General features: G+C 44.4%; 1 protein-coding gene across 6 annotated transcripts in view; it reads right to left on the bottom strand.

Annotated features, from left to right (window-relative positions):
- RIPOR1 (RHO family interacting cell polarization regulator 1) overlaps positions 1 to 26,356 on the bottom strand; it is a 627,513-nt gene that overhangs the window by 363,573 nt on the left and 237,584 nt on the right. For all 6 annotated transcript variants that reach the window (XM_063945248.1, XM_063945245.1, XM_063945246.1 and 3 more), the window contains exon 2: positions 13,326 to 13,446. In XM_063945248.1, coding sequence (XP_063801318.1) covers positions 13,326 to 13,420 — 95 coding nt within the window. In that variant the 5' untranslated portion in view covers positions 13,421 to 13,446. The remainder of the gene's footprint in view (positions 1 to 13,325; positions 13,447 to 26,356) is intronic.

Raw genomic sequence — 26,356 nt, 5'->3', positions numbered from 1 at the left:
AATGGGCATACACTATACAATTATCTGGCAGATAATTTGTGGATGGAATGAAAACCTGGTAATGGATGAGAGCAATTGACAGTTGACCATGTTCTACCTAACACTGGCAAATGGACAAAACCTGTCCATGATTCAACCAGTTTGAATAAACAGGTTTTGTCCAATTTCCAGTGTTTTGTAGCAAATGATCAATTGTCAGTTGCTCACATCCATTACCATGTTTCATTCCAACCACAGATTATCTGCCAGATAATTATACAGTGTATGCCCAGCATAACTCTCTATGCACATGTTATATCTACCCCCCCCCCCCCCCCCCTGCAGTGCACATGGTTTTGCCCAACTGCTAAACAAATTTGCTGCTACAATCAGGTCAGAATTACCTCCTAGGTCCACTTTCTATGACCTCAACAACAGAATACAGCAAGCAAGGACAGATGCAGTGGACGCCTTGGCTGTCAACACACCCGCCTCAGAGGACTCCTCCTGAATGTAATAGGCGGCGGTGGTAATGTGAGATAGGTATTGTCTGGCCTTGTCAGAAATATCCTCGGGCAGCTCTTCCTCTAATGCCTAAACCCACGCTTCCATACCTTTTGCAGCCCAAGAGGCAGCAATAGTGGGCCTATGCACAGCTCCAGTAAGGAAGTAAATAGACTTCAGGCATACCTCCACATGCTTATCTGTCTGTTCCTACAGTGAGGTGACAGGCAGAGTGAATGACACCACAGGGCAGGTGACGTGAGCATCCATCGGCAGTGGATTTTCCCACTTGCTACATAACTCTGCAGGGAGAGGATAGCGAGCCAAGGCTCGTTTAGGCAGAGGGAATTTCTTCCCTGGAGTAGACCAGGGTTCCCGTCTGATGTCCACTAAATAGTCAGAATGGAGTAACAGAGTTTTAACCACCCCCTGCAGTTTAAACATATCAGTTTTCTTAGCCACAGAAGTGGAATCCTCATCATCAGAGATTTGTAGGATTTGTTTTATAGCGACCACTAAGGCAGGAGAGAATCCTCAACAGTAACACCAGATTCAGTTTCTGACAGAACCGTATGCTCTCCCTCCTCTTCAGATGAAACATCAGAGAGGTATGTTGACTGGGAGGAGGAAGTAGCCTGCTTAGATGACCCAGAGGCATGGGAGTGACCTGAAGTGGATATCTTTCTGATTTAATTGTTGCAGCTGGTTAGATAAATTTTCCACCGAAGGCGGATTAACCATAGGGACAATATGTGGCTGTAGTGGCACAAGTGGTCCCATAGGGGGTGTAAGACATTCTACCAGAGTACCCAGTAGTTAAGTGAACGCAACCCAGGGCGGCTCCTGAGTAGACCCAGGAGCTGCGGATTGACTAGGAGGTGTACAACACATAGTACATAAACCATCATACAAAATTTCCACTTCTGGTAAATCCCTGGAGCATGCTCTGCATGATGCAGGAGCTTCCACGGATTTACTGCCCTTTCTATTAGACATTATGTAAATATGCAACAACAGAGCGACTTAGTACGATAAAGCCAGACAAAGGACAATACCTGCGAATAAATCCAGAATTATGTGACTAAGTACACAGTAGAATATGCGTATTGGATAAATACTGTGACACACTATATTAGTGGACCCAGGCACACCTAGCCTCCTATGGTACAGAATATAGTGACAGTTATATCCGGCAAACACTGAAAGTGTAACCACGCAGCAGATACAGACACCCACAGTCACAGGCAATACAGAATTATTAAACAATAAAGCTGCACTGGACTAGAATATATATATATATATATATATATATACATACACACACACATACATACACACACAGTATGTATAAATATATACGATTATATATATATATATATATATATATATATATATATATATACACACATACATATATATCACAGCGCGGTCCTAGACCAGAGGTATATATTAGAATACTCGTACAATATATTCTATAACAGGTATACTTTTTCTTAACTAACTATCTATATCAAGACATGTAGAATGCTCAAGTGTTTGTAAAGTCACAGCGCTGTATACAGGCAGTTTTACAAAGGAGACCTTGCCCTGCAGTCCCGGAGACCAGCCACAGCTATGCTCAGAACATGGCGCCCAGCGTCTCAATAAGGGAGTGAGGGATAGCGTGAAGCAGCACTAGGGCAGGAAAATCTGCTCAGAGATGGTGCCCTGGGCTGGGGGAGGGGCTACAGGTCAAGCGCCACCTCCCCTATGCTGGACTTCCACCCCGGGTACTGCGAGTCTTATTAAATGGGGTGTTAGTTAGTACACCCAACCTGTACTCAGACTACTTAGTGGTCTAATGGGATCCCTGATCGGAGAGTGTCCATGCCAGCACCGCGACCCGTCTTCCTAGGACGCGAACGGAACGCAATTTAATGGCGGGTCCCTTATGGGGAACCCTCTTACCTCCTCCCCATAGCAGCTACATGAACCAGGAGAGCGTCTGCAACCGTGTGCCTAAGATGGAGCGTCTCCACCGCAAGTACCCTTGAACTGAGCCGCGGGAGTATGCAACACTGCTTGGGAGGTGATGGAGCTGCAGCGCTGAAGTATCACCCTGACATACAGTGTTGAAAGCCCAGAGAAGAAATCTTCTTAGAAGCTTTTTCAGAGCTGCTCAATGCAGCCATCCTGTTAGGTGACCTGCTGCTTAGCCCTCCTAAGTGCTTACCTGCTCCCCTGGAAGAAGTCCATTTGTAGATGAAACGTGTGGGAACACCTACCTCCTCTGCCTTGCATAAACATCTAAGTATGGACTTAGGGGGAGAAGTATGGACTTACTGGTTGACATAGGCAACTTTTCCACTTACTCACTACTCCACACTTTTCCCTGCTTAGTACATATTCCCCATAATATCTGTGATACTGGAAGAAGGACATTTCATATGGCACTTGGTTTTAAAAGTTATTTTTAGTCATATTTAACTGTGGTGTGTTCTGTTTTACATTATTTTTCTTTGTGTTTTATTTATGCGCTTACAATAACTGTACCCCCATTTTTAAAGAGGAAAACTGTTTTAAATATTGTTTTATTTCAGACTTCCAGCAATAACCCGGGTTATTGCACGTGAACGTGCAGCAACCAGGGTTGCGGCGCAGTCTGAAAGGGGTCAGTTGAAATAATCCAGGTAGAGCTACCCGGTATTTCAACTCGGGTAGTGAGCATGGTTGAACACAGGTTTAACCCAGGTTCAACCCAGCTCGCGGTTCAGTTGGTAAAGTCAGGACTACCATCAGAAAGAGACTTAAAGTTGTAATTATTAATATTATCATCCACCTTTATTTATATGGCGTCACAAGGGTTCAATAGCGCCCAATTACAGAGTACATAAACAAATAATCAAAACAGGAAAACAGCAACTTACAGTTGACGACAATATAGGACAAGTACAGGGTAAATAAATATAGCTACATCAGCAGATGACCCTGAAATAAGTATCAGGTGGCAGAAGACTGCTGGATTTGGTGCAGTTGAAGATTATTAAAGTAAGAAAAAGGATAAGCACATGAGGGAAGAGGACCCTGCTCGTGAGAGCTAACATTCTAAAGGGGAGGGGTAGACAGACAGTGGTGACACAGATGGGGTACATAGAGAGCGTGGAACAGAGGGTTACGAAGAGATGTGGCTGGGTTTGGTGTAGAAGTGGGTTTTGAGAGCCCGTTTGAAGTTTTGTAGAGAGGTAGAGGGGTGGAGAGTCTGAGAGGGAGAGGAAGGGAATTCCAGAGAAGTGGTGCAGCACGTGAAAAATCTTGGAGCTAGGAGTGGGAGGAAGTAATCCGTAGGCAGGAGAGTAGGCATGCATTAGCCGAGCGAAGAGGATGGGTGGGACTGTAAAGGGAGATAAGGTCAGAGATGTAGATGGGAGAGGAGTGGGTGAGTGCTTTGTAAGCGAGTGTGAGAAGCTTGAAATGGATTCTGAAAGGGAAGGGAAGCCAGTGAAGGTCTTGCAGGAGAGGAGAGGTGGACGTAGTGCGTTTGGTGAAGAAAATGAGCCAGGCAGCAGTATTGAGGATAGACTGGAGTGGAGAGAGATATTTGTCATGAATGCCAGTCAGTAGGAGGTTACAGTAGTCCAGTCTGGAGATGACCAGTGAGTGGATAAGGGTCTTAGTAGCTTCCTGGGTCAGAAAGGGTCTGATCCTGGAAATATTTTTTAGATGAAAACGGCAGGATTGTGAGAGGTGCTGAATGTGTGGTTTGAAGGAGAGGGAGGAGTCAAGGATTACTCCAAGACAGCGCACTCTGGGTCTAGAGGAGATAGTAGTGCCATCAATAGATAATGAGATTGTAGGAGGTGAAGTTATGGGGGATGGAGGGAAGATGATCAGCTCGGTCTTAGACATGTTAAGTTTAAGAAAGTGCTGGGACATCCAAACAGAGACAGCAGAGAGACAGTTGGAGATACAAGTGAGGAGAGCAGGGGAGAGGTCTGGAGAGGAAAGATAGATTTGAGTGTCATCAGCATAGAGATGATATTGGAAACCAAAAGAACTAATGAGCTTACCTAGTGAGGACGTATAGAGAGAGAAAAGAAGAGGACCAAGGACAGAACCTTGGGGTACACCTACAGTTAGTGGAAGTGAGGGGGAGGTGGAGTCATGAGAGGAGACAGAGAATGAATGGTCAGAGAGGTAGGAAGACAGCCAAGAAAGGGCAGTATCACGCAGACCAATGGAGTAGGAGAGGATGGTCTACAGTGTTAAAAGCAGCAGAGAGATCAAGAAGAATAAGTAGAGAGTAGTGTCCCTTAGATTTGGTGGCATGGAGGTCAATGCATACTTTTATAAGGGCAGTTTCAGTGGAGTGGAGAGGACGGAAGCCAGACTGGAATGGGTCAAGCAGTGAGTGTGAGGAAAGAAAGGATGTAAGGCGGTTGTAGACAATACGCTTAAGGAGTTTGGAGGCAAAAGGGAGGAGAGAGATTGGTCGGTAGTTGAAGAGTGTGTTTGGATCAAGGGTAGGTTTTTTAAGAATAGGAGAGATGAGTGCATGCTTGAAGGCAGAGGGGACAGTGCCTGATAAGAGGAAGAGATTGGGAAGGTGGGAAAGATGGGAACAGGCAGAAGGAGAGAGGTAGCGAAGGAGGCGGGAGGGGACAGGGTCAAGTGGGGAGGTAGTGAGGGGACAGGAACGAATAAGGGCCATGACTTCCTCTCCAGATGCATGGGAGAAAGATGTCAGAGTTGGTGGGAGGGATGGGGAGGGGTGGTAAGGGATGGGAGGAGGCTTGTTACTGATGGTCTGGTGTGATGTAAAATCCTGACGTATGGAGTCAATTTTGGATGTGAAGTAAGTGGCAAAGTCAAGAGCAGAGAGTGAGGGGGGGAGACGAGGTGGAGGTGGGCAGGGGAGTGAGTTGAGAGTGGCAAAGAGGCGCCGGGGGTTGAAAGACTGGGAGGAGAGAAGGTTCTTGAAGTAGGACTGTTTAGCAAGTGAAAGGGCAGCACTGAAGGATGAGAGCATAAGTTTGAAATGGAGGAAGTCTGCCTTAGAGCGTGATTTCCTCCAGTGTCGCTCAGCAGTACGTGAGCATTTTTGCAGATATCTGGTGCATTTGGTGTGCCAGGGTTGAGGTGTTAGTTTGCGAGGGTGAATAGTGGTAGGTGGAGCAACAGAGTCAAGAGCAGAAGTAAGTGATGCATTGTATGTGGAAGTGGCTTATTCAGGGCATTAGAGAGAGAGAGAACAGGAGAGAGAAGTGAGTCAAACAGGGAGGAAAGGAATGTGATGGCAATAGCCTCAATGTTACGCTTAGTGATGGTAGCCTTAGGAGGTAGAGCTGGGCAAGCAGAGAGAGATAGGTTAAAGGAGAGCAGGTGGTGGTCAGAGAGGGGAAATGGGGAGTTTGAAAAATCACAAATATCACAACGGTGAGTGAAGACCAGATCCAGTGAGCTCCCATTCACATGGGAGGGTGAGGAGATCCACTGGGAGAGACCAAGTGAAGGAGGTGAGGTAAAGGAGTTTAGAGGCAGGGGATTGTGTGGGGATGTCAATAGGGATGTTGAAATCGCCTAGGACACAGGTTCTCAAACTCGGTCCTCAGGACCCCACACAGTGCATGTTTTGCAGGTCTCCTCACAGAATCACAAGTGAAATAATTAGCTCCACCTGTGGACCTTTTAAAATGGGTCAGTGAGTAATTAATACACCTGTGCACTTGCTGGGTTACCTGCAAAACATGCACTGTGTGGGGTCCTGAGGACCGAGTTTGAGAACCCCTGGCCTAGGATAATGGAGGGAATGTCAGAAGAGAAAGTTGTCAATGAATTTGGAAACAATGCCAGGGGGGCGGTAAATGACAGCTACTCTAAGATGGACTGGTTGAAAGAGGTGTATAGCATGGACCTCAAATGTAGAGAATGTAAGGGATGGTTCCGGCAGTATGAGTTGGTAGAAGTAATTAGAAGGTAAAAGGACCCCAACACCACCCCCATGGCGACCTCCAGGTCGGGGTGTGTGTGTGAATGCGAGGCCCCCAGCAGAGAGAGCAGCAGGAGAAGTAGTGTCAGAGGGAGTAACCCAAGTTTCTGTAATGGCCAGTAGGCAGAGCCGGCCCTAGGTATAGGCAAACTAGGCAAATGCCTAGGACATTTGCTATGCCTAGGGGCACAAGCAGCTTTTGCTGATTAAAATGATATGCGGCATGCCTATATTCTGCTTGTGACTGCGGCTGTATCTGCGTCCAAAATGCTACATTACACACAGAATATAGGCATGCTGCATATCATTTTAATCAGTAGAAGCTGCTTGTGCGTCATAGCCACATGGTAATGCAAATAAGATGCATTTTCATCAAAACAAGGAGCCCAACGCTAGCAGAGCTGGCCTTGAGTTGCCAATTTACGCACGCCAGGCATCTCCTGCTGCATGGCATATTGAGGCAAGATATATGACGACACACCTGTATCCAAGCAGAGGTCACAGTGTTAGCGACCATGTGAGTGCTGTGTGTGGATGGGTCGGTTATGCAGTAGTATTCAGCATATGTGTAAGGGGCATTATGTGTGTCATGTGTATATATGCATTAATAATGTGCGGCATATGTGTAAGCGAAGTTGTGTGTGTAATTATATGCATATAAAGGCATTAATAATGTGCGCCATATGTGTAAGGGACATTATGTGCGTCATTATGTGTATAAGGGCACTAATAATGTGCGGCATATGTGTAAGGGACATTATGTGTGTACTTATGTGTATAAGGGCATTAATAATGTGCAGCATATGTGTAAGGGACATTATGTGTATAAGGGCACTAATAAAGGTTGGTATAATGTGTAAGGGACATTATGTGTAAGGGGCATTACTGTGTGGTATAATGTGTATAAAGGCATTACTAATGTGTGGCATTATGTGTATAAGGTGCTCTATTGTGTGGCATAACATATAGAAAGGGCACTACTGTGTGGTCTAATGTGAATAAAGAGAAATATGGAGTGGTGTAATGTGAATAAGGAGCAATTCAGTGTGATGTAATGTGAATAAGGGGCACTACTGTAAGGAGTAACGTATATAAAGTCAAGTGGCACTACTGTGTGGTCTAATGTAAATAAAGAGCAATATGGTGTAGTGTAAAGTGAATAAGGAGCAATTCAGTGTTATGTAATGTGAATAAGGGGCACTTCTGTGACTACTAATGTATATAAGGTAAAGTGGTACTACTCTGTGTCATGTATTGTGAATTAGAGACAAAATCTCATGATATAATGTGAATAAAGTTGCACTACTGTATGGCATAATTCGAATTGGGGGTACTATTGTGTGCCCATGCCGCTTCCCAGCAAGAACACCCTTTTTGGGCTGTGCACCTAATGTGCACAGTGTTCCTATTTAAAATATAGTGGGTAGGAGCACCAAAATGAGGAATGCTATGGGTAAGGGGTGATGCTGCTGGGAAAGGGGTGCAGGGTCAGAGGCAGAACTAGTGGTGGTGCTAGGGGGCACCAGCCAAAATCTTGCCTAGGGCATCATTTTGGTTAGGGCCGTCTCTGCTAGTAGGTACAGGGAGAATGAAAACATAGGTTTAATGAAAACATAGGTTAAAAAAAAAAAAAACTTCTCCACTCAAAAAAAAACATTGTAGTAAAGCTTTGTAAAGATAAGATCAAAGATAGTTCTTTTTGGGCTTAAGGGGGGTACTCACGGAGAGATCCATGCTTAAAATCTAAGCAATCTGACTAGATTGCTTAGATATTAAGCACAAATCACTCGTGTGTACCCCTCTCAGCGATAGCGATGCGCGGCCCCGCACATTGCTATCGCAGGTGCTAGATTGAGCCTGCATGTAGGCCAATCTAGCACATCGCTCATTTCACCCGCTGGGTGAAATGAGCGGTCCCCCATCCTCCCCCGCATCGCTCAGCACACATCGCGCTGTGCTGAGCGTCGGGAGAGATGTGTGCTGAGCGGTTCGCTCAGTACACATCTCTCACGTGTATATGGCCCTTTAGTGCGCTGTACCATGCTTAAAGATCACCAGATGCAGCATAGAGTATTATCTCGTGTCAACTGCTGAGCACAATGGTGGCTAATTAGTGACGATTTGTGGCTATTTTGCAGGAACAGGACTTGGAAGCATCACAAGTTTTTCAAACAACACTGCATTCAATGAAATTGTGAAGCTGTCAGACAACTGAAGCTTGATTGAAATTGTTCTTTAGCAAAAAAAAAAATGTCTTCCAATATTTTTGCAAATGGCTTTTTATATTGCCTTATTTTTGTTTTCTAAATCAATGGTTCCCAAACTGTGCGCCGAGGCACCCTGGTGTCCCATGACCAAACTAAATTATTTTTGGTCACAGGTTTAGACAAAACCAGTGCTAGTGTCTGGTAATCATAAAACATGTGGACAATCAGAAGCACAACTGTACACCACTACTTACTGTAACTGACCCTAATGATGACAGGTTGGCACAATTGACTTCATTTAATATTTTTTCCAAATCTATGAATAAAAATGTTTTATCCTAGGGGTGCCGTGAATAAAATGCTGACACTCTAGGGCGCGGTGATTCAAGAAAGTTTGGAAACCACTGGTGTGGCCAGGTCCCAGTCCGGAGCCAGCTTCCCCCTGCTCTCCCCCCACTTCCCCACCCCATCGTGTTTAATGGCGACCGCATCACTGAAAGGGTTAACCCCCATGCTGCAGCACCATATTTAAACGGACAATAAACTAGGCGCCATGTGTGAAATATATTACCAGCTGTAAAAAGAATGTCTCTAACTATACTATAACCGCGGCAAGGTATGTTAACAACCCCCAGTATGCTGGGCGAGAAAGGAGCCATCTGGGTGCTGTATTAACCTTGGTGTGCCAGGGGAGAAAGGAGCCGCTGCAGTCCTGCTTCCAGTGTGGCGAGGGGGGGTGCGCTGTGTGCCGATTATTGAGGTCTGGGAGCCGTCCTTAGCTCTCGGCACCTGAGCATTACAGGGAGGCAGGGAGCCACGGCAGCCAGGACTATTGTCCTGGGCTACCAGGCTATGGGTTTGCATGCTGAGGGATAGGTAGAGCCAGCTCCCTGTGACCCCCAGAATTTGGAAAAAGGAGAGTGCCCAGTAAGAAGCGCCGCAGCCTGTACTGAGTCCCTTGGCTGCGTCACTCAGAAGGTGGAGTGGCCACTCGTTGGGTGACAGGGAGAACCAGCTCCTTGTACTCCCGGCACTAAGAGTGGGTTAACCCCCAGTGGGCTATGCTGCACTGGGGGAGTGTGTACATACTGTAGCTGCACGCTGGGATGACAGGGAAAGCAGGTTACCAGATATTGATATACCATCAATATCAATTAGTCTACCCTTTATAACTATAATTATCAACCTTTATTTATAATAGGATAGCCTTTATATATTATATTAATCCAATTGCACACCATCATCATCGTCCAATTATCACCTTTTCCCACGTAATGCAATGTTGGGTATATTTAACTCAATAAAAGGACTAATTAATCTCATCAATTTAGAATGGCAGGAATATATCACAGTAATCCTAATTAGCGTAAATTGTAGGTGACACTATATGTAGGAATAGGATTATATCAAAACATCCCTCTTAACCTGAATATAATCATCCCTGCTACTAGGGCAGCACATAATATATCCAGTATACTACAGTATTCACATTCATTAGAGCACAATTACATTAATATTAATGTTTTTATTTGTTGGTATTTTATATATTCACATAACTCACTTCATGGTAGTTAGCTGTTTATTCATCTATTCCATAGACCTATTATTGTTCATTAATAGTTGGTACCTAACATCTATATTAATATTTATTTCACTAATTATAAATTATTTTGTAGTATCTAAATAAATATTCAATATATTATGGTCTTATTATACCATATGTCTCATTATATTATACAAGATACCAGATCTATTCGATATATGTTCCTTTGTACAGCAAAATAACTATACATCTTATGGGATAACCAATAAAAAAAAATTATACAATTATACTCTTTATACACTTACAGATACTTAATTTTTATTTTTTGTTCTATATCACCACTGTATCACTCACTAAATCACATTCAGTGATAGTCATATCAAATTTTATATAACTCACGTCATCCTGTAACACCACATCACTCTCTATTATATCTGATTCTCTTATCAACCTTAATTAAAATAGTTTCACTCCTCTACTTACTCCTTTTTCACATTTATTAATTTTTACATTTACTAATAACCTCATTTTTAATTTAATTTATACTTCATCAATCCCCTCCTTAAAGTATAAATTTATCAGTTATTAAATTATATGTATAATGATGTACTCTATATGCTGTTGGTATACATGGCGTTAATTGTTCCTGGATATATATATGCGTGTACCTGCTAATAAGAATGAGACCTCCCGATATGAGTGTTAAATGATGGGTATAATATCAGATATGAAGGTTATAAGGGTAATATTTCATTGTAGGGGATTTGAGTTATTATCATTACCAAAACTCTGGTTACTCTCTCTCTCTATAATATATATATATATATATATATATATATATATATATATATATATATATATATATATATATATATATATATATATACATACATACATATACATATATATATATATATATATACACACACACATACATCTGTCCGGTGTTAGATTACTGATACTGTTCATATTACCCTCCAAATATACTTACCGATTATAGCAATGGTCGAATTATAGCTTAATCACTAATTGAAGTCTATCGGGCAGGATAATTACCATTTGGATATGAGTTGTATGTAATAAGAACTATGTCCGGCTCGTTATCTTATTAATTTTATTTTTATACTTAGGACAAAGGGATCGATGTTTATCATCTGGCTACGAGTATATATAATATCCATAATTGGCACAAGGGCTATGAATGGTTAATTGTTACTTAACTAGTGAGGAGATTCCTAAATAGTTCAACCAATACGCTCCCAGCATCTGCCTTAAATACTGTCTTCATTTCTATGGCGTCACTGATGTAACCAAGCTAATGCGAAACGTACATCGTCAACGGGAGCGTGGACACGCATGACTACCGGAGGTGCGGGAATTACACCCGGCCCAGCGTCCAGCACCCGAAAGGTTCCCGATGATTAATGGAGACCCTCCAGCAGCACACTAGATCTTGCATCACAATAGGTATTCAAAGCAGCTCTCTCATCCACTGCCTCGCGCCTGCAGCCCCCCCTGCAATGTGTACATACAACAGGGGAGGGGAGATGTGAAGCGGGGACAGCAGAAGCTGCTCGCTCTGTATCTCTTTCTGTCCCGAGGTGGACGGTCCTTCCCCACTCTCATTGATTCCATTCACTGCCCAGGTATTAACCCCGGCACATGGAACAACAGTAGAAGGGGAATCCGTCGTCACACACCGGGACCCTTTTTCTATCAAGATCCCATACATACTGTTGCTTTAAAATCACTAATTAACAGCAATGTGTGTGATATAATCTGCAATAGTTGCTAACATGATCATATGCATGGGACCATAGAATATGATTAAAGGTCTCATTGTACTGGCAACAATGTTATAGATATAACAGATTACCCTACCTATATTCTTATTTTTTCTTTAAGAGCTGATACTGTCATTATTTGAATGCGGTTTGTTGGATAAAATAGTCACAGTTTGATCTAAATTGTTGATAATTAATTGATTATTGTATATAACAAACTGAAGTGCATATCTCAGTTTTTGATGAACTTAACTGTGTAACTTTTTTCTTTCCTGGAGGGAACTTACATGTATCTGCCAAACCTGCTTCAGGAAGTAATTCTTGAGAGGATACAGTATTTGTTCTTATATGTGCCCGCTGAATTGATTCTTTGCACTTTTTTCCGCATTAGAGGTTGGCACAGTTATTACCTGTTTTCCTTTCATGCCATCTTGCAGAAATACATTGTTTCCATTTGGTGGATAGAATTGTGCGTTCAATTGTATCTATTTTGACTACACAGGATTAGACGGCTTTGATTAAACAGATTGGTATAAGGATACAATACACCTTAGCCCTCAGTGGCATGTGATAAAATTCCTCTTTCTAATATTAACGTTCATGTCTGTAATTAGAGTCAATTTAATTATTGCTGATTATATACGCTGCACACTACACTCTATAGGGAATAAATATCAGACTCTTAAGAGATCAATAATTTAAGAGGGTTTATATATAGATACCGATAAAGAGCTGATATAATAGAATTTTAATAAATTTCGTTAGGTCTTATATAGCTCATAATGCCATAATTATATTGAAGAGTTTGACTCAAGCTGATATTTATACTTATTTATTTTTGGGCAATAAATTCATGTACTCTCAGGCTATCAAATGGATATTATGCCTGACTAATTTATTTTAATATATTAATAAAAGCAAAGTTTTAACTTTGTTATTCATCAAACCATTTCAAAAGAGTGTGCCACACACTAAGCTCTCTTTTTAGCGTTAAACCCACTAGTGGCTTACACTAATAATTCCCAAGAAATGCATTGTAACTCATGCTTATGGGCGCACCTCCAACCTTTAGAATTAACTGTCTTCTGGTCTCTCATAGCCTAGACATTATAATTCGTCCATTGGTTGGTTCATATAATTCTATCGTATTATTTCAGACCTGTGCATTGTCTTTAAGACTGACTGTCTTCCCTAAGAGATGCTTTATTACCCATTAGCTTCACTAGGGTATGTGAAAATTAAACATTTTACACAAATATGATTTACTAACCCCAAGGAAAAAACATGTACAATGTCCATATTAAATCCTACTACCAGTTACAGTTTTGTAAAAATTAACAAACCTGGTCTTTTCGTAGTTGGAGTTACCACCAGCAAATGACTGACTTCTAATAATTGAAGTAGAAGTGACCCTCTGAGGTCGCATGGACAGCGACATGGTGGATTGAGCCTTGTGAGAGTTCCCTGAAAGAAAAAGAAAAATAGAAGATATAATTTCTATTTGCCATACCTAACATGTTATCATCAATATTATTAGGAATTAATGCCAACCAATGTCACCTACACAGAGGCAGACCTAAAAGCTTGTTTCTTTAGGCCACTGTAATGCATCGAAGAAGCGGTAGGTAGTTTAGGGGGTATCCAATTACCCCCCCCCCCCCCCCAAAAAAAAAAAGTGTGAAAACAGAAATTTAATACCTACCAGTAATTCCTTTTCTCGTAGTCTGTAGTGGATACTGGGGAATAGTAGTTACACATGGGGTATAGGTGGTCATTCAGAGTTGATCGCTCGCTAGCAGTTTTTAGCAGCCGTGCAAACGCTATGCGCCTCCTACCAGACTCAGTATAGGGGGGGGAAAACAGGAGACGGAGGGATCTAGGTCGACAGGTCAAAAGGTCGACATGAGGTTTTTTTTAAAATTATCTTTTTTAAAAAACTTTTTCATACATTAAAGATCCACGTGGACTACAATTGGGAACGGTAGCGAGCCATGCGAGGGGACACGGTGCACTAATTGGGGTTCCCAGTCACTGTACGGAGAAAACACCACCCAAAAAAAATAATCAAAAACGCATGTCGACCTTTTGACCAGTCGACCTACACCATAACAACCTAAAGACCCTGTCGACCTACTTACTGTCGACCTTACATACCGCACCCGGAGACGGACATACCATGAGAGGAGGTGTCGAAGTCGAAAATATTACACACACACCACGTGCAAACACCACACAGAGTGGCATCTGTGCGTGCGCGTAATCGCCGTGCGTACGCATACCCGCACACTACGTATACTGGTTCACGAGCCTTGCGTATTAGCGCGTGGTTTGAGTATACACGGTAGCATACGCTTTCGCACAGAAAAGCTACAAAGACATATTTAATATTCAATTCATATAGCGCACAATTTACTCATAGTCTCCACACACATTGCCAGCAAGTTACATTTACTCAAAGGGTAGAACAATAGAGTTATTCAGCTTTACAGAATATGAGGGGATGGAGCAAGGTTAGGACTTAGTGTCTGGTATCCAGATGTGCAGAATTTTGAGATCTACATTCCGGTAGTTATGTGCAGTGTCTCACATGTTTCTGTGCATAGATATGCGCAGAATTGTAATATTCACAAATGCTGTCCTCTTGATATTCAACGGGAACACGGTGGCAGAGACCTGCAAGTACACCTGGACCACGCATCGCCCACTCATTCAAACCAACCTATGACCCCTCATGTAGTGTAAATGACCTGCCCCTTGACCTATGGAAGAAGGCGCTTACATTTACCATTGTATTGAATTTGGACCCATTGTATAAAAGTGAGGCTTCCTGACCAGGCACATTCTATTCTCTGAAGGTCATCTTGCGAAGACTGACTGAGGACTGGATCCGGGAGCGCTTGCGAACAAACGTATGTACTATTGGTTGTAGCTCTTCTCTGTAATATTGTTGTATCTTTTATCTGCATCTTTGAGCAAATATTGTTGATGCTTTGGACCACAACATAACATTTAACCACTGGTGTTGCATTCCATTCTTGTTTGGGGAATAAGGTGTACTCAGCCACACGTGTGGCTGCATTGTGCACACAGCGTGTTGGCCAGGGACGTGCGGTGAGCTAAATGGCTCAGGAGGCACTGGCTAACCCCAGAGACAGATTTACATGCAATATATGAGCCAAAGGGTACATCTGGGCATTATACACAAGTGCAGCATTATAAACTCCTGGAAATCTGGTGAGTTTTGATTAGAGATGTGTGGAAAGGATACACAGGTGAGACACTGCCTCACCTGCCAAAGACTTTCTACTCCAGAGTTTGGGCTATAAAAATTATTAGAATAATACAAAGAAGATATTTCAAACAAATTATCAGTATTTTTCATATATTTTATTCAGTCAAATCTGTGGTTTAAACGAAAGTACGACAGGAAAGGCTCTACCTCACCCCACCGCACGTCACTGGTGTCGGCGTGTATACCCAACGTGCATACACATCTTAGCGGTTATGGTTTACGTTTAGCAGCCGCAGTGGCCCGAACCACAGTGTGATTAGGTATTGCTTTTCCTTGTAAGTAAATCGAATTTTACAGAGGATACATATACACCTAAAAAAACAGTGGTGAGGACACGAGCCAACACACAACCATAATATAGAAAAGCAATGCTAACCGGAACAGAGGATAGCAGAGCTAACCCAACATGAAAAATGGACCGCAACGGCGGACCAACCTAGAACACTTACACCAGGTAAGCAGGGATTTCTAAGCACTGAGGCGGGTGCCCAGTATCCACTACGGACTACAAGAAAAGGAATTACCGGTGGGTATTCAATTCCTATTTTCTCTAATGCCCTAGTGGACACTGGGGAACAGTGGTTACACATGTGGACGTCCCAGAACGGGTGGGAGAGTGCCGAGACCCCTGCAAATCCGCCTGACCAAACTGAAGGTCATCACTGGCCAAGTATCGAACCTGTAGAACTTTCTGTACGTATTCGAAACGGGTGTGGTATTGAAAGTCGACAGTATCTAGGTCGACAATGTCTAGGTCGACCACTATTGGTAGACAGTAACTAGGTCGACAGGGTGTCTAGGTCAACAGGGTCTTTAGGTCGACACGTTCTAGGTCGACAGGTCAAAAGGTCGACATGAGTTTTTCATGTTATTTTGGTGTTGTTTTCTTTGTAGAGTGACCGGGAACCCCAATTAGTGCACCGCTTCGCTCGGCACAGATTACCGTTCCAATCGTAGTCCACGTGGATCGTTACGTATGAAAAGGTTAAAAAAAAAAAATGTGAAAAACTCATGTCGACCTTTTGACCTGTCGACATAGAACATGTCGACCTAAAGACCCTGTCGACCTAAAGACCCTGTCGACCTAGACACCCTGTTGACCTAGCTACTGTCGACCTATACATTGTCAACCTAGTTACTGTCGACTTTCAGTCCGGATCCCATTCGAAACAGACCAAGTAGCTAATCGGCACAACTGTAAGGACGAGCCACCCCAAGCAGCCCCCCAGGAAGAACCCACCGATCTAGTGGAGAGGGACTGTATAGAACTCAGCAGCGGCAGGGCTGCCGAAGTATAGGCTTGTTGAATGGACAACCTGAGCCAAGGAGCAATGGACTGCTAGGAAGCAGGACGACCAATATCGTTAGCACTATAAAGGATAAAAAGCGAGTCAGACTTCCTGCGACGAGCAGTCCTCTTGATGTAAAACTTACAAAGCCCTCAGCACATCCAAGGACTTTGGAGCAACCGAAGTGTCGAACAACACAGGAACCACAATAGGTTGATTTACATGAAAGGCCGACATTACAGTCGGTAAAACCGTGGGTGAGTCCTGAGCTCTGCCCTATCCTCGTGAAATATCAAATACGGGCTCATATAGGATAAGACCCCCCAAACCCTATACACGTCTTGCAAAGGCTAATGCCAGCAAAATTACAGTCTTCCAGTTAGATATTTCAAGTCCACCCAGTGCAAGGGTTCACACCAGTCAGACTGGAGAAAAGTCAAGATCACAATGAGATCCCACTGAACTGTGGGAGGCACGAAAGGTGGTTGAATATGAAGAACACCCTTCCAGAATGTCTGCACTTCCAGCAATGCTGCCAGTTGTTTCTGGAAGAAGAATGAGAGAGCCGAACTCTGGACCTTGATGGAGCCTAAGCTTAGGCCCATATCCACGCCTGCTTGCATGAAAAGTAGAAAACTACCAAGTTGAAAATTCAGCAGGAGAATATTTTCTACCCTCACACCAAGAACATAATTCTTCCCGATATGGTGGTAATGCCTTGACGTAACCGCCCTCCGGGCCTGGACCATAGCAGAAACAACCTTGGAAGGGAGACCTTTTCTGGCTAGAATCTTCCTATCAACTTCCAAACCGTTAAAAAAAAACCCACTGTAAGTCTGGAAAACAAAAGTTCCTTGTAGAAGAAGGTCCTTGAGAAATGGCAGAAGCCAGGGTTCCACCAGAGACATGTCAGGAGGTCTGCACACCAGGCCCCCCGAGGCCAATCTGGGGCAATCAGAATCGCCTGAATGCTTTCCCTGCTTAGACTATACAAACTGGTGGATGGAGCGAGACATGATGTCCCAGATATGCTCAATTGGATTCAGGTCTGGGGAATGGGCGGGCCAGTCCATAGCATCAATGCCTTCGTCTTGCAGGAACTGCTGACACACTCCAGCCACATGAGGACTAGCATTGTCTTCCATTAGGAGGAACCCATGGCCTACCGCACCAGCATATGGTCTCACAAGGGGTCTGAGGATCTCCTCTCAGTACCTAATGGCAATCAGGCTACCTCTGGCGAGCACATGGGGGGCTGTGCGGCCCCCCAAAGAAATGTCACCCCGCACCATTACTGACCCACTGCCAAACCGGTCATGCTGGAGGATGTTGCAGGCAGCAGAACATTCTCCTTGGCGTCTCCAGACTCTGTCACGTCTGTCACATGTGCTCAGTGAGAACCTGCTTTCATCTGTGAAGAGCACAGGGCGCCAGTGGCAAATTTGCCAATCTTGGTGTTCTCTGGCAAATGCCAAACGTCCTGCATGGTGTTGGGCTCTAAGCACAACCCCCACCTGTGGACGTCGGGCCCTCATACCACCCTCATGGAGTCTGTTTCTGATCATTTGAGTAGACACATGCACATTTGTGGCTTGCTGGAGGTCATTTTGCAGGGCTCTGGCAGTGCTCCTCCTGTTCCTCCTTGCACAAAGGCGGAGGTAGCGGTCCTGCTGCTGGGTTGTTGCCCTCCTGCGGCCTCCTCCGCGTCTCCTGATGTACTGGCCTGTCTCCTGGTAGCGCCTCCATGCTCTGGACACTACGCTGACAGACACAGCAAACCTTCTTGCCACAGCTCGCATTGATGTGCCATCCTGGATGAGCTGCACTACCTGAGCCACTTGTGTAGGTTGTAGACTCCGTCTCATGCTACCACTAGAGTGAAAGCACCGCCAGCTTTCAAAAGTGACCAAAACATCAGCCAGAAAGCATAGGAGCTGAGAAGTGGTCTGTGGTCACCACCTGCAGAACAACTCCTTTATTGGGGGTGTCTTGCTAATTGCCTATAATTTCCACCTGTTGTCTATTCCATTTGCACAACAGCATGTCAAATTGATTGTCAATCAGTGTTGCTTCCTAAGTGGACAGTTTGATTTCACAGAAGTGTGATTGACTTGGAGTTACATTGTGTTGTTTAAGTGTTCCCTTTATTTTTTTGAGCAGTGTATATTGAGTGGTCTCAATTTTGCTACCAGCTGGTCCTTGAGAGAAGTAGCCCCAGGTACAGGTAGCACAAATTTACGTGACAGCCAGAACAATGAGGTATCCACCCACGGGGGTTCTCCCAACCATCCAATCCTCAGGTGGGAAAAGGAAGAATGTATCCACCGGTTTGGGATTTTTATATTTTTATTTCTACACGCGCTCTTAAAAGAGATAACTGTCCAGACTGTGACTTGACCTCAATTCCCCCTGGTTACTGAGACCTGTTATCAGTCCACTAGGCTAGAATAGTCATCTTGAGTTTAATTACTGAGAGACAGGGAAAATTTGTTGTTGTTTTTTTTTTACAATTTTTTTTTAAATTTCATGAAAAAAATTCATTATCATACCCTGTCATCGGTATGAGGAGGGTCTTCCTAATAGAATAAACTAGGGCCTCTTGAGACAGAGTATTATCCCACTCCATGTCCACCGCACTTTAAACACAACCTGGCAAGTTATTGGGCCTAATTCTGAGTTGATAGCAGCCAGGCTTGGACTGGCCCACAGGGGTACAGGGGAAACCACCGGTGGGCCCCACTGCCTGGGGGCCCACCTCCTGCTCTAAGGATCAGGTTCCAGACTGTGCACTTGGATTATACATTATACATATGTTACCTTATACTGGACTATGGTGTATTTTCTACAGTGCATTGCTGTTATTAATCTGGTACATTATCATGCATGCAGCAGCTGAATTTACAGTATATATTTAGAAAGGGGCCCAGACGCTGCACTCTCTAATGGTTAGTCAAACCAATAAGGTGGCAGGCCACACACCCTCTGTAGACTGACCACACCCTTATACATGGGCCTCTACCACTGCATTCCCCCGGTGGGCCCTACATGCCCCAGTCCGACACTGATAGCAGCAGCAATTTTGTTAGCAATTGGGCAAAACCATGTGCATTGCAGGGGAGGCAGATATAACGTGCAGAGAGCGTTAGATTTGGTTGGAGTGTGTTCAATCTGCAATCTAATTTGCAGTGTAAAAATAAAGCAGCCAGTATTTACTAGAGATGAGCGCCTGAAATTTTTCGGGTTTTGTGTTTTGGTTTTGGGTTCGGTTCCGCGGCCGTGTTTTGGGTTCGAACGCGTTTTGGCAAAACCTCACCGAATTTTTTTTGTCGGATTCGGGTGTGTTTTGGATTCGGGTGTTTTTTTCAAAAAACACTAAAAAACAGCTTAAATCATAGAATTTGGGGGTCATTTTGATCCCAAAGTATTATTAACCTCAAAAACCATAATTTACACTCATTTTCAGTCTATTCTGAATACCTCACACCTCACAATATTATTTTTAGTCCTAAAATTTGCACCGAGGTCGCTGTGTGAGTAAGATAAGCGACCCTAGTGGCCGACAAACACCGGGCCCATCTAGGAGTGGCACTGCAGTGTCACGCAGGATGTCCCTTCCAAAAAACCCTCCCCAAACAGCACATGACGCAAAGAAAAAAAGAGGCGCAATGAGGTAGCTGTGTGAGTAAGATTAGCGACCCTAGTGGCCGACACAAACACCGGGCCTATCTAGGAGTGGCACTGCAGTGTCACGCAGGATGTCCCTTCCAAAAAACCCTCCCCAAACAGCACATGACGCAAAGAAAAAAAGAGGCGCAATGAGGTAGCTGTGTGAGTAAGATTAGCGACCCTAGTGGCCGACACAAACACCGGGCCCATCTAGGAGTGGCACTGCAATGTCACGCAGGATGTCCCTTCCAAAAAACCCTCCCCAAACAGCACATGACGCAAAGAAAAAAAGAGGCGCAATGAGGTAGCTGACTGTGTGAGTAAGATTATGTATAAAGAAAGAAAAAAAAACCACGGTTAGGTGGTATATACAATTATGGACGGGCTGCCGAGTGCCGACACAGAGGTAGCCACAGCCGTGAACTACCGCACTGTACTGTGTCTGCTGCTAATATAGACTGGTTGATAAAGAGATAGTATACTCGTAACTAGTATGTATGTATAAAGAAAGAAAAAAAAACCACGGTTAGGTGGTATATACAATTATGGACGGGCTGCCGAGTGCCGACACAGAGGTAGCCACAGCCGTGAACTACCGCACTGTACTGTGTCTGCTGCTAATATATAGACTGGTTGATAAAGAGATAGTATACTCGTAACTAGTATGTATGTATAAAGAAAGAAAAAAAAACCACGGTTAGGTGGTATATACAATTATGGACGGGCTGCCGAGTGCCGACACAGAGGTAGCCACAGCCGTGAACTACCGCACTGTACTGTGTCTGCTGCTAATATATAGACTGGTTGATAAAGAGATAGTATACTCGTAACTAGTATGTATGTATAAAGAAAGAAAAAAAAACCACGGTTAGGTCACTGGTATATACAATTATGGACGGGCTGCCGAGTGCCGACACAGAGGTAGCCACAGCCGTGAACTACCGCACTGTACTGTGTCTGCTGCTAATATAGACTGGTTGATAAAGAGATAGTATACTACTAATATTATATACTGGTGGTCAGGTCACTGGTCACTAGTCACACTGGCAGTGGCACTCCTGCAGCAAAAGTGTGCACTGTTTAATTTTAATATAATATTATGTACTCCTGGCTCCTGCTATAACCTATAACTGGCACTGCAGTAGTGCTCCCCAGTCTCCCCCACAATTATAAGCTGTGTGAGCTGAGCAGTCAGACAGATATATAATATTATATATAGATAATAGATGATGCAGCACACTGGCCTGAGCCTGAGCAGTGCACACAGATATGGTATGTGACTGAGTCACTGTGTGCTGTGTATCGCTTTTTTCAGGCAGAGAACGGATTATAAATAAAAGTGGTGGTCAGTCACTGGTCACTATCAGCAAAACTCTGCACTGTACACTACTGAGTACTCCTAATGCTCCCCAAAATTAGTAAATCAAGTGTCTAAACGGAGAGGACGCCAGCCACGTCCTCTCCCTATCAATCTCAATGCACGTGTGAAAATGGCGGCGACGCGCGGCTCCTTATATAGAATCCGAGTCTCGCGATAGAATCCGAGCCTCGCGAGAATCCGACAGCGTCATGATGACGTTCGGGCGCGCTCGGGTTAACCGAGCAAGGCGGGAAGATCCGAGTCGCTCGGACCCGTGAAAAAAAACATGAAGTTCTGGCGGGTTCGGATTCAGAGAAACCGAACCCGCTCATCTCTAGTATTTACCCTGCACAGAAATAGTATAACCCACCCAAACTAACTCCCTCTGCACATGTTAAATCTGCCTCCCCTGCAGTGCACATGGTTTTGCCCAATTGCTAACTAAATTCCTGCTGCGATCAACTTGGAATTACCCCCATTGTTAGAGTCATATTGGAGTACACGTTGAGTGTCCAGGTGGGACTTAGGAGCCTGCCTGCAGTCAGTATCTTGGACTGAAAAAAGCATACACAAAATTTGTAAGAGTCTGCTTACTTTCTGATATTAACCAGCTCTATTAATTTGAAATAATTCCATGAAATGACTCAAATCCCTTCTGGCACTTGTACTCTACTACATTGCTAAGGTATCTAAATATAAAGGAGAGATCTCCTTTGTGAAAAAGGAAAACTAGGATTTTATATACTTTATTTTTTTTATAAATCCTTTTCTCATAGTCCGTAGAGGAATCAGGGGTTCTACTTAGTACCATGGGGTATAGACGGGTCCACTAGGAGCCACTGGCACTTTAAGAGTTTAATAGTGTGGGCTGGCTCCTCCTATCAGACTCAGTCTAGAAACTGTGGCCGAGGAGACCGACATACTTTGAGAGAAGGAAATACACAGATAGTGGTGAGCTTCACACCAGATCACACATAACAAAAAGAAAGCCAAGCTAACCAACTGGAAATGATTCAGCAACGACTGAACCAACAATACTTAACCAACAATGCAGGAATACAAAGCACTGGACGGGCGCCCAGCATCCTCTACGGACTACGAGAAAAGGATTTACCGGTAGGTAATTAAAATCCTATTTTCTCTTACATCCTAGAGAAGTTCCATTTAGTACCATGGGGATGTACCAAAGCTCCTAGTACGGGAGGGAGAGTGCTGAGGTTCCTGCAGAACAGATTGACCAAACTTTAGGTCCTCAGAGGCCAAAGTTTCGAACTTGTAGAACTTAGCAAACGTGTTCGACCCTGACCAAGTAACTGCTCGGCAAAGCTAATTAGCTGAGACATCCCGGGTGGCCGCCCAGGAAGAAATCACTATACGGGTAGAGTGGGTCTGAACAGATTGTGGAATTGGCAAGTCAGCTGTAGAAAAAGCATGCTGGATCCTGCGAGAAATGGTCTTCTTAGAAGCAGGACACCCAACCTTGTTGGGATCATAAAGGACAAATAGTGTGTCCGACTTCCTGTGACGAGCAGTTCTCTTCACATATATTTTCAAAGCCCGCACAACATCCAAGGACTTTGAGGTAATCAAGGTGTCAGTAGCCACTGGCACCACAATAGGTTGGTTGATATGAAAAGCCGACACAACCGTTGGAAGAAATTGCTGACGCGTTACGAGTTCAGCTCTATCCTCATGGAAAATCAAGTAGGGGCTCTTCTGTGACAATGTCCCCAATTCTGACACACGTTGTGTAGATCCCAATGCCAACAGTGTGTCCGCCTTCCAAGTAAGAAACTTTATGTCTACCTCTTGTAAAGATTTGAGCCAATCCAATTGCATGAACTGCATCACCACATTAAGATCCCAAGGTTCCGTAGTAGGCACAAAAGGCGGTTGGATGTGCAAAACTCCTTTCAAGAATGTCTGAACCTCAGGAAGAGCAGCCAATTGTTTCTGGAAGAAAATGGACAAAGCCGAAATCTGGACCTTTATGGAGCCCAAGCGTAGGCCCACATCCACACCTGCCTGTAGAAAAAGGAGAAAACGGCCTGGTTGAAACTCCACCATTGGAAACTTCTTGGATTCACACCAAGACACATACTTTTTCCAAATTCGATGGTAATGTTTAGACGTTACTCCTTTCCTAGGTTGGATCAGAGTAGGAATGACCTTGTTCGGAATGCCCTTACGAGCTAAGATCTGGCGTTCAAACTCCATGCCGTCAAACGCAGCTGTGGTAAGTCTTGATAGGCGAACGACCCCTGTTGTAGAAGGTCCTCACGAAGTGGAAGAGGCCTTGGATCCTCTAGCAGTAATTCCAGAAGATCAAGCCCTTCTTCCTTCTTGGCCAGTCCGGAGCAATGAGGATCACCGGAACTCTTGTTCTTTTTATTAACTTGAGAATCCTTGGGATGAGTGTAAGTGGAGGGAACACATACGCTAACTGGAACACCCACGGAGTTACAAGGGCGCCCACCACCCCTGCTTGTGGGTCTCTTGACCTGGAACAGTACTTCCGAAGCTTCTTGTTGAGATAAGAGGCCATCATGTCTATCTGAGGTACGCCCCAGCGGCTTGTTGCCTCTGCGAATACCTCTGGGTGGAGGCCCCATTCTCCTGGATGGAGATCGTGTTTGCTGAGGAAGTCCGCTTCTTAGTTGCCCACTCCCGGAATGAAGATCGTTGACAGCGCCACCACGTGCCTTTCTGCCCAGAGGAGGATTCCTGTGACCTCTGATATTGCAGCTCTGCTCTTTTTTCCGTCCTGCCTGTTTATGTAGGACACCGCTGTGATGTTGTCCGACCGAACCTGAATGGCTTGATCTTGCAGAAGATGTACCGCTTGTAGTAGGCCGTTGTACATGGCCCTTAGTTTCAGAACATTTATTGGAAGGAGAGATTCCTGACTTGACCACCTTCCTTGGAAGTTTTCCCCCTGGGTGACTGCTCCCCAACCTCTGAGACTTGCATCCGTGTTTAGGAGAATCCATTTCTGAATCCTGAACCTGCGGCCCTCGAGTAGGTGAGAAGTTTGGAGCCACCAGAGGAGTGAAATTGTGGCTTTCGGCGACAGGCGTATCTGCTGGTGCATGTGAAGATGCGATCCTGACAACTTGTTTAGGAGATCCAGCTGGAAGAACCGTGCATGGAATCTTCCGTAATGTAGATCCTCGTAGGAAGCTACCATCTTTCCCAGAAGGCGAATGCACTGATGAACCGATACCCGGGCTGGCTTGAGGACATCCCGTACCATTGATTGGATCACCAACGCTTTCTCTACTGGTAGAAACACCCTCTGCACTTCCGTGTCGAGCATCATCCCCAGGAAGGGCAGTCTTCTTGTTGGTTCCAATTGTGACTTTGGAAGGTTCAGGATCCATCCATGATTCTGGAGCAGTTGAGTTGCGAGAGCAATACTCTGCAACAATTTCTCCCTGGATGATGCCTTTATCAGGAGATCGCCCAGATATGGAATTATGTTCACTCCTTGCCTGTGGAGGAGTAGCATCATTTCTGCCATGACCTTGGTGAACACTCTCAGTGCATCCTTGATATCCAGGGATACTAGGAATTCCCCCTCATTCAGACCTGAGACCACGGCTCTTTTAGAGACTCCATCTTGAATTTGAATTCCCTCAAGTAGGGGTTCAATGACTTTAGGTTTAAAATCAGCCTTACCGAATCGTCCGGTTTTGGCACCACAAACAGGTGTGAGTAATAACCCTTGTGTCTTAGGTGAGGTGGAACTGGAACAATGACATTTGTTTGGACCAATTTTTGAATGGCTTCCTGTAGAATAGCACTTTCCGTCAGCGAAACTGGTAAGCCTGATTTGAAAAATCTGTGAGGTGGGAGTACCTGAAACTCCAGTCTGTAGCTCTGGGTAACAATGTCCGTCACCCAGGGGTCCAGGCCTGATGACGCCCAGATGTGACAAATTTTTTAGTCTCGCTACCACCTGCCCTTTCTCCAGGCTGGGAGGAGCACAGTCATGCTGAAGACTTTGAAGAAGCAGAACCTAGTTTCTGTTCCTGAGAACCTGTTGGTGCAGGTTTTTTGGATTTTCCACGACCACGCCTAAAGAAGGTGGAAGGAGATTTGGATTTTTTAAATTTTGCGGTCCGAAAGGACTGCAGGGTAGATGTAGGATAAGATTTCTTAGTCGGTGGAGCCGCTGTGGGGAGAAAGGTTAACTTACCCGCAGTTGCCATAGAAATCCACGCATCCAAAGCATCCCCAAACAGAACCTGACCTGTGTAGAGTAGGTTCTCCACACTTTTCTTGAATTCTGCATCCGCAGTCCATTGGCATAGCCAGAGTCCTCTGCGTGCTGATACCACCATGGAAGTAGTTCTTGCATTCAGCATTCCAAGGTCTTTCATGGACTCTACCATGAACCCAGCAGAATCCTGTATGTGACACAAAAATAAATCAATGTAACACCTATCCATAGAATCTAAGTCCTCTAGTAATGTGCCTGACCACTTTACTATGGCTTTAGAAATCCAAGCACAAGCAATGGTGGGCCTTAAAGCCACGTCTGTAGCAGAGTATATAGATTTGAGCGTAGTCTCAATCTTGCGGTCAGACGGCTCGTTTAGGGCGGTTGAACCAGGGACAGGTAAAACCACCTTTTTAGACAACCTAGATACAGAAGCGTCTACTATAGATGGGGTTTCCCACTTCTTTCTATCCTCTTCAGGGAAAAGGAAAGCAATGAGAATTCTTTTAGGGATCTGTAATTTTTTCTCTGGGTTTTCCCAGGAT

This window comes from Pseudophryne corroboree, chromosome 11 (genome assembly GCF_028390025.1).
Source record: "Pseudophryne corroboree isolate aPseCor3 chromosome 11, aPseCor3.hap2, whole genome shotgun sequence".
Lineage (NCBI taxonomy): Eukaryota > Metazoa > Chordata > Amphibia > Anura > Myobatrachidae > Pseudophryne > Pseudophryne corroboree.
This window is presented reverse-complemented; position numbering and strand designations above follow the sequence as displayed.